Source organism: Rattus norvegicus, chromosome 16 (assembly GCF_036323735.1).
Source record: "Rattus norvegicus strain BN/NHsdMcwi chromosome 16, GRCr8, whole genome shotgun sequence".
NCBI lineage: Eukaryota > Metazoa > Chordata > Mammalia > Rodentia > Muridae > Rattus > Rattus norvegicus.
Window position 1 is genome coordinate 19587556 of NC_086034.1, and position 12667 is coordinate 19600222.

At 52.8% G+C, this 12667-nt stretch overlaps 1 protein-coding gene across 5 annotated transcripts in view; it reads right to left on the reverse strand.

The window, feature by feature from the left end:
* Positions 1-1442: 1442 nt before the first annotated feature.
* Positions 1443-12667, reverse strand: part of Pbx4 (PBX homeobox 4) — a 35019-nt gene continuing 23794 nt past the window's right edge. For 2 of the 5 annotated variants that reach the window (XM_006252909.5, XM_063275510.1), the window contains 6 exons: positions 8528-8769; positions 8067-8257; positions 6431-6566; positions 3623-3776; positions 3092-3198; positions 1443-1744 (listed from right to left, as the gene is read on the reverse strand). In XM_006252909.5, the coding sequence (XP_006252971.1) occupies positions 1652-1744; positions 3092-3198; positions 3623-3776; positions 6431-6566; positions 8067-8257; positions 8528-8769 (923 nt within the window). In that variant the 3' untranslated portion in view covers positions 1443-1651. The other 3 variants (NM_001108399.1, XM_063275509.1, XM_063275511.1) reach the window with 3 other exon arrangements.

Here is a 12667-nt window from a genome sequence, read left to right on the forward strand (position 1 = left end):
CCTTCTCAGTCTCTGTCTCTCTGTCTCTGTCTCTGTTTCTCTCTCCTCCACCTCCTCAGAGGGATGGTGGGAGCCTCAAATGGAGGTCTGTCTGTCAACGGCTCTACGATGATGTTGGCCCTTGGCAGGCTTCTGGGCAGGCAATACCCTCCTCCACCTATCCGTGGGCCTCACCTCAGCCAGAGAAGCTTCCAGAATCTCCGGCTTTTTCCCTGCAGCATGTGAGTAGGTGGGAAGGTGCTCAGTCCCAGGCCGTGCTCTCCAGGGATGAGAAGGGTGGCAGTACCCACTGCCTTCAGCCTCTCTACACTTCAGTGGGGTTTGGTCCAAAGACCCTTCCTCAATGGTATAGTCATTGGCTGCGGAAAGGGTGAGGGTCTGGGAAATGGAAGGATGGCTCAGTGGTTAAGAACACTGGCTGTAGCATACCTTTAAACCCAGCATTTAGGAGGCAGAGGCAGGTGGATCTCTGAGTTTGAGACCAGCCAAATCTACAGAGTAAGTTCCAGGACAGCCAGGGCTACACAGAGAAACCTGTCTCAAGAAAACAACAAAACAATCAAACAAAAAGTACACTGCCTGCCCTTCCTGATGACCTGGGCTCAACTCCCAGCACCCACATCGTAGCTCTCAGCTGTCTGTAACTCCAGTTCCCAAAGAACTGGCACCCTCAGGCACCAGGTACACACCTGGTGCTTGAACATACACGCAGGCAGAATGGTCTATTACATAAAATATTTTTTAATTAAGTGGAAATAGTAAGATAAAAATTAAAAAAGAGGCTCTGATCCATCCTATAACGTGGCAAAACCTCAAAAGTGCCAGACAGAGGCTACATACGGAATCCCAGGTGAGAGAGATGTGGGCTCACTGACACGGGACAGAAGGCGAACCCAGATGAGTGGCTGCCAGGATCTGGGGACGTGCGAGGGGACAGATGGCCAGTGGAGACAGCTTCTTGGAAAATGAGTGTCCAGTCACTACAGATGGCTGCTAAAGTCACCCTCGGATTGATCTATCAGCAGAGCACAGCGTGACCGACACTCACCTGGGCAGGTCCCAGGGACACAATGGTCCCCACTTGTCACGGGCTCCTCCCGGATGTAGGAAAAGGGGGCACTTTGTTACTGTTGTGATGGTGGCTGATAGGATGGGGTCACAGTCATGAGGACATGGACCGGCAAGTGGCTCCAGGCGAATGGGCTGTGATGGGAGGGGCCCTATTGGTTGCTGCAGAGGGGAAATGGGACAAGGCTCAAAACCCAAATCTCAAAACCCCCAAACCAAACAAAAAAGATCTAAAAGCAGAACCATAAACAAGTACCAAACCAATTCCCAATAAGAGCAGAGGCCATGCCACAGCGCCCAGGAGGTTTAGAGCTGATAACGGCACCTAGGTTGTCACCTGTCACTTAGACAAGCCCGTATTGAAAACACTGGAATGCAAACAGGTCAAAACTTTAATGGGGTGCTCAGAACAAGCCCCAGGCGAACACTCCACTGCCAGCCACTCAATTCATGTTTTAAAGAACATCGCGCCAAAGCAGGGAAGTGAGTGGCCTGGAAAGGGCAGAGCCACAGCCAGGGCTTCTGAGGTGATCAGCAGGACCCAGGGCCAGACATCCACAGCACTCAGCCAGGTTCCAAAACCTTAGTCAGACGCATCTGAGTTGAAGCTGCCGGAGTCTCCGGCAGGTGAGGAGGATGGCTGTGAGGTGGTGGCCCTCTGCCAGCTACCATGGGCCTGGAAAGACAGAGACAAGAGCACGAGAGGGGGTAACCATCCAGTTCTGGGGTCCCCAGAGGAATGTAGAACATGCTAGCTGAGGTGTCCAGAAAGAACCAGCTGAGCGGCAGGGTGACAGGGTGGGCACTGAACCCACATCCCTCCATTAAGTGCCTTGTGAATGTCAGAGCCACCAGCCTGTGGCAGGGCCATGGCTCATAGGCAGTAAGAGCCCTTCCTCACAGGAGCAGAAGCCTCTGCTTGTCTGCAGTGTGCATGACCACAGCACACACTGGGGCTACTCTGCCCATCTGTCTAGGGACGGCTGGACAGGTGTGCTAAGCTCAGGGGACACTGTTGGGGTACACTGTATCAGGCAAGGCACTGCCTCATGGCTGAGCAGGGGCCATGCTGGCAGAGTGACCTTTAACAAGAACCAGCTGAATGGCTAAATGCGCATGAAGGGGTTGGCATGGATCTGTCTTGATGGTGCCTTCCTTTATGCCCTCAGGAGACAGTGGCAGGAAGACTTCTGTGAATCCCAGGCTAGCCTGATCTAAAGTGAATACCAGGACAGCCAGGGCTATGTAGAAAGAACATCTCAAACAAACAAACAACAACAACAAGATACAGGGTGTGCTTGGGTCATAGTTTACCTAAAGGAGACTTAGGTGGGTGCCTGCAGGGCATGGCACTGCCCTCAGTCTGACTCTTGGCTCAGTGCTGGAATGGACAGGTGTGCTCGGTTCAGAGCAGGGCAGACTCGCTCCCTCACTCCTGCTGGCTCTGTCCCAGAGCACCTGAGCTTCAGGTGTGCAAGAAGCAGGCCCAGACTCTGCTCCACAGCCTGACGCTTGCATTAGGCTGGGACTAAGGTGGTGGCAGGCAGGGCCTGAGTGTGCCAGGCTCCCCCAACCCCATCCCTGGGGCTGAGCCCTGGGGCTGCTTCTGAGGGAGCTTCTGGGAAGCTGCTGGGCTCATGGGACCATGGCAGGTGCACTGTGCCAGAGCCCACTCTGTTTATGCAGGGCCCTCACAGGGCCTTGGGAGGGGCTGTGGTCCCACACCAGGACAGACTGGAAGGTCACAGACTCTACAAAGGAGACAAGTATCACCCTGGCAAAGTTCTGGAGGCAACTTGGCTGTCTAGATCCCAGTTACCAACATGTATCTCAGTCTGGCACATGCCCTTCCAGTGTGAGACACCCCCAACCCACCAGGTCTCCAGTCCCCAGTGGGCGGGTCTGAGCCTAGAGGTTAAATGCTCCCACCTTTCCTTGGAGTCTCCTTCCCAAGACCCAGCACCTGGCTCTTCTACTTCCCCAAAGCCCTGAAGGGGTCCCAGGGTGGCTGCAGCTGACTTACCAGGGGCTGTAGGCAGACTCCTCCGGGTGGGGGCTGGAGGAAGGCCAGGGTCCGCAGGGTGAGAACCATGTCACTTCCACTGGTCAGTGGGAAGGGGCCACAGGAGTCTGTGAGAAAGGGGCAGAGTCAGTTTGGGGGTGTCACAGCAGAAGCAGGGTCAGTAGTCACAGAGATTTCCGGGTGGCATCTGCTCAGTCCCTCATCAAGAGAGACTCTGGGCCAAGCAGGACGGCACTCACTTTTAATCACCAGCACTCAGTAGGCAGCCTGGTCTACAGAGTGGGCTCTACACAGAGAAACCCTGTCTTGGCAGAGACGGGAGGCAGACAGACAGATTCTGGATTTGACACCCACCCCCAAAGCACCCAGGCACTGCTCTTCCCCTGGCCTTGAGTGGGGGATGCTGGCCTCTGACATTAAGACACTCTTGCTGTCCTCCTGTTGGCACCGGCTGTCTACAGGGGCCAGGTAGCTTGACTCACACCTATCCCCACAGAAAGCTTACAGGTAAAGAAGGCATGGCTTCATCACCTGGGCTGGGTGTGGACTGGCAGCTGGTCTGACCCCCGGAGACCCGGGTCTTAGTGACTGTGGATGTTTTCCCCGTGTACATGGTGGCTTCTTCTTGAAATTTCCCCGTATTCTTTTTGTACCGGATTCTTTTGTTGCCGAACCAGTTAGAGACCTGTGGATAGATGGACAGACAATGACACTGTCCTGGTGTAGGCCATGCAGAGGACAAAGCGTATGAAGGCTAGATTAGGGAACTTTCCTCTTACTGCCCCAAATGAATGATCTTGTGCTGGTTATAAGAGGTTGGGGGCTGACAAGATGGCTTCCTGGGTAAAGGTGCTTGCTGCCAAGTCTGATAATCTGAGTTCAATTCCTAGGAACCACATAGTGGAAGGAGAGAGAAATAACTGCCAAATTGTCCTCAGACTTCTCCCTTTTTGCAGTGACAGGCACCACACACTCGCAGTGATCAGTGCATGGATTAATGCAATCGGAGAGTGTGCACGCACACACACACAAACACACGCACACACACACAAAACCACACAAATATAAAAAATACCAACCCTAGTAAAAAAAAAAAAAAAGGCACCAGTTTAATAGCTCACACTTGTTACCCTAGACTTTGGGAGGCTGAAGCAGGAGGATTGCTGTAAATTCAAGGCCAACCTAGGCTGGAGTGAGGCTCTGGCTAAAACACTTAACCTAACTGAACAAAACAGGGAAAGGGCCCAGATAACTGAGGGGCTCCCTGCTCTGCAGGGAAGGCCATGCCTCCTCCAGGGTGCTAAGTGCTCTCTAAGATGATTTCATTTTGTTTTATGTGCTTGGGTGCTTTGCCTGCATATGTGTGTGTGTGTGTGCGCGTGCGTGTGTATGTATGTATGCATGCATGCATGTATGCATACATGTAAACCATGTGCATGTCTGGTGCCCCTAGAGGTGGGAAGAGGGCATTGGATATCCTTTAACTAAAGTTACAGATGGCTGTGTGCTGCCATGTGGGTGCTGGGGATTGAACTCAGGTCCTCTAGAAAAGGACCTGCCCCCTCGGGACAGAGATTCTCTGTGTAGCCCTGGCTGTCCTGGAACTGTCTGTGTAGACCAGGTTATCCTTGATCCGCCTGCCATCTCCTGAGGGCTGGGATTAAAGGGATGCTCTGCCAGGCCCAGCCCTGTATTTTCTTTTTGAGATGAGGATCTAGCTGTGTTACCCAGAGGGAATGGGACCCTGGGTTCGAGTGACCTCCCTGTGTAGCTGGGACGCAGGCTACCCAACTGCTCGGCTCAAACGAAGAACAGACTTTCAGTGTGGATAAGTCAGGCGTCTGGGCACTGCTGAGAGGGAGTCGAGGACTCCGTAACTGGCAAGAAACTGTCTTCACAGGGAGACCCCACCTCAGCCTCAGCTCAGCTCCTCTTGGGGCTTCCTCAGCCTGAGGTGCCCTAACCATGTTTGCTTCCTTCCTCTTGATTTCTGAGGTGCACCTCATGGCCTACTCACTTGCACCCCAAATTCAAAACCTCAGTTAATGCGGCTGGCCACGTTAGTCCTGACACCTACTAGGGGATGTGACAAAGTGGGGTGGAGCTTCTAGAACTCAGTTGGTGGGGATGGTCCCAGGGCCCAGGTCACCCAGGAGACCCTGCAATGTGGCAAGGCCTTTGAACCTGGCTTACTTTGCTCTCTGGAGGACCTGGCACCAAAGACAAGGAGCCCCGGGCACGAGGGTGGGGTGGGTCTGCCTGTTATGCACACTGTCCCAGGTGCCCAAACACCCACACTGGCCGTCCTTCCCAGAGGGATAGCACTTCCCTCAGCTCTGGCCACATGAGGAGCAGGCAGCTGTGCCTGGATCCTCTATGACCCTGGGCTGAGGACAGTGCCTAAGGGCGGGACACTCACCCTTTCCAGCTGTGAAGCTAGGAGGGATAGGGCATGTGACAGGCTGTGGTGACTAATGTCAGTCTCAGTGTCCATCACCACTGGGTGGCAGAGGTAGAGGAGCTCTGCTCTTGTGACCCGAGACCTGGGCAGGCCCACTCTGCAGCTCACACTCCTTGCTCCAGGGCTCTGCCCCACCTTCCTGCCACTGCGCTGCTGCCTGAACTCACTCTGAAACCTTCAGGAATGCTCTCCTTGCACTCTGGCCTTTGCTCGCTCCCTCCTTTGCCTCGAATTCCAAGGAAGGCAAAGGTGATTGTTGCCAAGCCACAGGGTCAGGAATCTCACTCCCCCACGGGAGCTCATGCCACCCACTGCTCCTGCCGCAAACACGTCCTGGAGCCTGAGCTGCTTCAGTCTCCTAGAGCTCACACCGGTGCCTTGCGACACCATGACACTCTTACACTTCTCTGCAAGGAGAGGGAGCAGAGTCCCCACCAACATTCTAATTCACTGTGCACAGCTCAGACTGGAGCTGAGCCAGGTTGAGGCACATGACCAGCACTGCACATTGATTAACTTCCCCAGGAGTCCTCCCCACACAGTACCTTCCCAGGAGTCCTCCCCACACAGTAACTTCCTTGGTGTCCTCCCCACACAGTAACTTCCCAGGAGTCCTCCCCACACAGTAACTTCCCAGGAGTCCTCCCCACACAGTAACTTCCCAGGAGTCCTCCCCACACATTCAATAATTTTCCCAGGAGTCTTCCCTTCTCCCACATTAACTTACTTTCCTAGGAGTCCTCCCCCCACAGTAAGAGCTTCCTGGGGAGTCTTCATCATACATTAAGTAACTTCTCCAGCAATCCTCCTCAACATCGAGTAGTTCTCCAGGAGTTTGTCCTCATAAGACTTAACTTCCTCAGGGCAGGAGGGCTCACCTGGGACACTGTGATGCCACCCTTCCTGGCCAGCTCTTCCTTGGTCTCTTCACTGGGGTAAGGGTTGCTCAGATGGGAATAGAAGTATTCATTCAGCACCTCGGTGGCTTGCTTGCTGAAATTCCGCCGCTTGCGCCTACAGACAGAGATGCTCAGTCTGTAGCACTCTCATGGGGCAGAGTCACAACTCTCGTGTCCCTAATGTCCTGGCAGCCTATGTGTGTGTGCACGTGCAGGCCAGAGGCTGATGCGCTGTGTCCTCCGTCACTCTCCACCTTGCTTCTTTGAGGCAGGGTCTCTCACTGAACCTGGAGCCCAGTGATTGGGCAGACTGGAGAGCAGCAGGCCCCAGGGACCAGCCTTATCCATGTGGCCAGTGCCTGGCTGCAGCAGCTCTTGGCTTTAAAAGACCTGTATGTGTGAGTGAGTGTGCGAGAGTGTGTGCTTGTGTGCAAGATTGTGTGTGTGTGTGAGTGCATGCATGTGTGTGTGTGTGAATGTGTGTGTATGTGTGCATACTTCTGGTGTGGGAAGCCAGACCAGACCAACCAAGATTTTCACAGAGATCTGATGACAGAGAGCGCTAGTTCTGTGTACCTGCCCAGCTTGGCAAGGCCGGGCCAGTGCCTCAGAGAAGCCAAGGCTGCAGCTCTGGGGACCAGGCTGTTCCCCTGGGCTGTGGCTATTGGTCCTTAACCAGCCGTGTCTGAGAACCCTGTGTATTCTTTGCCAACACTGCCTGACTTTGCTCTCTCCCAGACTTCCATTTCCCCTCTGCAAATAGTAGATAGGGCAATATATTCCTGGACAAACCTGCTTAGCATAAGCCATCACTTATGCAGGGTCTCCTGGCCCCAACTATTGCTTATTCTCCTCTTGGCCCTGCCCCACTTGATACTTCACCGTTCAGGACCCTTATTCCTGCAGGTTCATGTCACTCTGGGGTCAAATTAAGGTCCTGAGACTTTTGCAGCAAGTTCCCTTACCCCCTGAACCATCTTGCTGGCCCATGCCTGGCTTTTTCTGTGGGTGCTGGGTATGCAAACTCAGGTCCTTCTGGTCGCATGGTGAGCACCTGACTGAGCGAGCTGCCTCCCCATCCTCATCTTCTGCAGTTTTAGACACAGCAATCGGGCTTGACATGCCTCAGTGGGTAATGAACATGTATGAAGACCTGAGTCTGGGTTCCCTGAACCCATGTGGGAGCCATACATGTTAGTGCATGTCTGTAGTTATGGGGCTCCTGGGGCAGGATGGGAAGTGGGCAGCTGGTCTGGAAGTCACAGTGGAAAACAAGAGAGAACCTGCCTCAAGCACGGTGGAAGAGGGACACCAGTACCCGAGGCTGTCCTCTGATGCCATTCACATACACAAATGAAAATGAACCAGCAGTCTGTACTTTGGGTCTTCTCCCAAAAAAGCTGTGTGGGGCCTGGCTGGATGCTCTGGACGGACTTAAACTCAAGACAGAGCGGGGCTGGGGCTCAGTGGTAGGGACAGCATGTGGTTAGCGCTTGCAAAGCCCTGAGTCCCATCTTCAGCAACACTATGACAAACTCCAGAGCCATCCCACTCCGATCCTGCTTCTGTTCCTAAGGGCCAACCCTTGGGGACCCCAGTGGCATGCAGCCCTGACCTGGCATCCAGGAACCGTGAGCGTAGGGTCATCACAGCCTCACAGGTGCTCTGTTTCAGCTGCCTCTGGATGGCACTGAACTTGCTGTGAATGGTGCTCACCATGTGCTCGATCTCCCCGGAGGACACGGGCCTCACCCTACTCTGTTCCCGGAGAAGGTTGGTGACGTGCGTGGTGAACTCACGACAGGCCTGGGGTGGGAAAAGATGGGCCAGTCTGTGACTCAGCAGCCAGGTGGTGCAGGGCAGTAAGGCTCCACAGCTGACCACATCTGCCACCCCCACAGCTCACACTCAGGTCACCTCTGAGGAGGGAAAGGCGCTTTCAGTGACACCAGCCGCCTCTGCAGCAACTCACTGCGGCGGGCTGTCCCTGCTCTGCACAGAGGAGGGGCTCGTGTCCACACCTGCCTGTGGCCAGTGCACATTCACATGACAAACTCTTGCGTGCAGAAAGATCACCTGTTCATACTTCTCTAGCTCTGAGTGGTAAATCTGTCGGATCTGGGACAGCTTGGCCCTGTAGTCTGAGTGTTCAATGCTATTGTCATTTGGGCAGCCACCTGGTGTTGCTGTGCTGCCTGCCGCTGCTCCTCCTCGTCCTCGCTTCTCTGGCCTGGACACACCCTCAGCCAGCAGCATGTTATCCAACCTCAGCAGCTGGGCATCGGGAGGGTCCTCTTCCTGCGTCTGGACGCTCACAGCTGGAGGGAACAGAGGCAGACCAGGATGTGCTCTCTGCAGAGAAAAGTGGCCAGGACCAAGTGGTACTGCACCATGGCTGGGCATCACTTAAAAATATTATGCATACGTGTGTGTGAGTGCAGGTGCCCTGGGAGTCCAGGAAGACCATGTCAGACCCCTAGAGCTGGGGTTCAAGGCAGCTGTGTGTGCCCAGAGTGGGTGCTGGGGACTGAATTCAGTCCTCTGCCAGTGCAGGAAATACGCAGGCCACCCTCCAGGTCCTTTATTACCATTGGATCAGGAACGCCTCGTGACCTACTGGGACGCCAATCCCAGTGCACAGTCCTGGTTGGGGGGAGGACCCTGAGACAGGGCAGCCTGTGTGGGCAGAACTGGACAACCATGTCAGAATACAACCGGGTGGGTTTCAGGGAAGGTGCCTTGTATTAAGAAAGCTTTGGGGGGTTGGGGATTTAGTTCAGTGGTAGAGCGCTTGCCTAGCGAACTCAAGGCCCTGGGTTCGGTCCCCAGCTCCTGAAACAAACAAACAAACAAAACAAAAAAAAAAAAAAAAAAAAAAAAAAAAGAAAGCTTTGAGTGAGCCGAGCATCCTAAGTGCTGGGGGAGGGGGCGCGCTGATGTGGGTGCAGAGGCAGAGGCAGGCGCTGAGCTGGTGGGACGGCTCAGTGGGTAGAGGAGCTCACTGCTAAGCCCCATGGACCCAATCCCCAGGGCGCACGTGGTGGAAGGAGAGCCAAGCCCTGCAACTCATCCTCAAAATACACATGCCTCTCCCTTCCCGCCTACAACATAAATACACGTGAAAAGATATTAAAGGCAAACAGCTTATCACGGGGACCAGGCACAGTATTGTATTGATGTTTCTACTAGGTGCCCGTGAGTGTCAATGTCTCCGTGAATCCGTGAATGTGTGTGTGTCCGTGTGGTGTGTGTGTGTGTGTGTGTGTGTGTGTGTGTGTGTGTGTGTGGTGGGGTGGCACTCGTCCAGTGAGCTGGCTCCTGTTCGTAATTCTGAGAGTGCACACACATGGTGCTGACATACATCCAGGCAAATACTAATACACATAAAATAAGAAATAAAATCTAAAATCACCCCCAACAAATAAATAAACATAGCCATCTTATAAAAGACTGGGCACTGTGGTGTACACCTTTATTCCAAGTCAGCTTGAGACACAGAACAGGCCAATGTCTTGACTTCAGGGCCAGCCTGGTCTATAAAATAAGTTCTAGGCCAGCCTAGGTTACACAGTGAGATCTCAAAATAAAACAAAAATAAGGGAAACCCAATCAAGGAAGGTATCTAATATCAACTCTGACTCCTGCACATGTGTGTACACATGTGCATATATATATACTACATACAGACACATGCATACCACAATACAAATATACTACACACCCTGCACACAGACACACATGCCACACACTCAGCAGACACACACACATACATGCATGCACACACACGCACACATGCACACGCATCCCCACACACGCGCGCACACACATACACACATTATAAAAAGAAAATCTTTAGGCCGGGTGGTGGAGGTGCACACCTTTACTCCTAGCACTCGGAAGGCAGAGACAGGAGGATCTCTGAGTTTGAGGATAGCCTGGTCTACAGAGTGAGTTCCAGGACAGACTGGGGCTACACAGAGAAACCCTGTCTTGATAAACTGAACCTAAAAGAGCATTCCCAGGTTGGTGAGATGTTCAGTGAGTAAATAAAGGTGCAGCTGCCGAGTCTGAGGACCTGAGTTCAGTTCCCAAGATCACAGAGTGGAGGGAGAAACTAGGCTCCTGTAACACTGCCCCCTGACCTCCACACAGTAAGCACCATCTACACACACACACACACACACACACACACACACACACACACACGCACACACGCAGCTCACAACCATCTCTAACTCCAGTTCCAGGGCACCCAATGCTGTCCTCTGGTTCCCTTGGGCACCTGGGATTTACGAGATGCAGACGTACACACAGACAATCGCCCACCTCTCAGTGTGGGTGTACTCCATGGTTCCTTATGTTCCTCAGTGTAGCTGCTCTGTGTCCTCTATCTACCATTATATCCTAGCCATGACTCAATGCGCTGTGGGCATCAGAGGTCAGACCGAGGAGAAGTTTCTCTGAGTTGAACCTTGGCCTTTTCTGGTGCAGTAGAGCTGAGACCCCTTTGCTCTCCTGCTTTGTGACTGGGTTTCTCTTTGTAGTCCTGGCTCTCCTGGTACTCTGTAGATTAGGCTGGCCTCAAACTCAGAGACCTCCCTCCCTCTTACTCCTAAGTGCTGGGGTTAAAGGCATGCACCACTACACCCAGCTTTTACTAATTTTGAGTAGTGGTAGTGAGGGCTTCATACAGCCCAGGCTAGGTTTAAACCCTTGATCCTTCTGTCTCCACCTCCTGAGGAGACAAGCAGGCACTATACAAGCCGAACAAGGTCTTCACTGCACTAGTAAGTAGAGTTAGGATGAACACAGTGAGGAGAGGTTTCAATGTCTAACATGCTCTGCAAACTCACGAGTTTTAAAAAAAATCTCCTTAATTTTTTCTTATTTCTCTTTAGTGCCCCCTCCCTCTGTGGTGTGTGTGTGTGTGTGTGTGTGTGTGTGTGTGTGTGTGTGTGTGTATGGTTTGTTCTTTCTGCCCACTATTTGGGTCCCAAGTATTAAACCCACTGGTCCAGGCTCTGTGTCTATGCACAGAATCTCCAGCTGCCAGCATGTTCCTCCACCATGGTAGACTGTGTCCCCTAAACCAAGGGCCACAACAAACCTCGTGTGGCTTTAGCCAGGGGTTTTTATCCCAGCAGCAAGAGAAGGAACTAAGCCAGCAGAGCATTCATAGGCCCTCTGGGCACTGCCAAAAAGAAAAAGACAAAAATAAGAAGCTCAGGGTCCCAGACAGATGTCTGCACACGCCTGGTATCGGCAGCACTGTTTACCGTGACTAATAGGGCACATCCATGCATCTCCCAGGCACACATGTGGTACACAGCACAGATGCACAAAATGTGATCTGTGCACATAGTGGAGTGTGGCAGGGACTCAAGTCAGTGGGTCACTTGTCTAATGCATGAAGTCCTGCATCCTCCAGGTTTGCATAAGCCTCGTGCAGTGAGTGGCATCTGAGCGCTGGGGAAGCAGAAGCAGGAAGACTGGGAGTTCAAGGTCAGCCTTAGCTACATAGTTTGAGGCTAGCCTGGGATAAGACTGTCTCAAACAGGGGTTGGGGATTTAGCTCAGTGGTAGAGCGCTTGCCTAGGAAGCACAAGGCCCTGGGTTCGGTCTCCAGCTCCGAAAAAAAGAACCAAAAAAAAAAAAAAAAAAAAAAAAAAAAGACTGTCTCAAACAAAACAAGAAGCACACAGTAGAACACCGTTGGGCCTCTCAGTCATGACACAATTATAAGCTACAACAGATAAGTTTAAAGCCTTTCCCCTACATGAAACAGACAGGTGGAGAAGCTCTGGCAGCTTACAGCCCCCTGCCTCTCAGGTAGTGCCTGGAGCCATGAAACTAGTGGAAGCAGATACCCTCTCCGGGACTTAGTTGTGTAGAGCTCTAATCCCAGCACTTGGGAGATTGAGGCAGGAGGATCAAAAGTTTAAGATGCATGTTCTGAGACAGCATCTGATGCTGTAGCCTTGGTAGTCCTGGGACTCATTATGTAGACCAGGCTGGCCTTGAATTCACAGAGCTATGGCTGCCTCTCCTGAGTGCTGGAATCAAGGGCTTGACTCTCTATACCTGCCTTTACTTAACGTTTTCTTGAGACAGGTTTCTCTGTGTAGCCCTGGCTATCCTGGAACTGGCTCTGTAGACCAGGCTGGCCTTGAACGCATGGAGCTCTTTCTGCCTCTGCCTCCCAAGTGGTAAGATTAA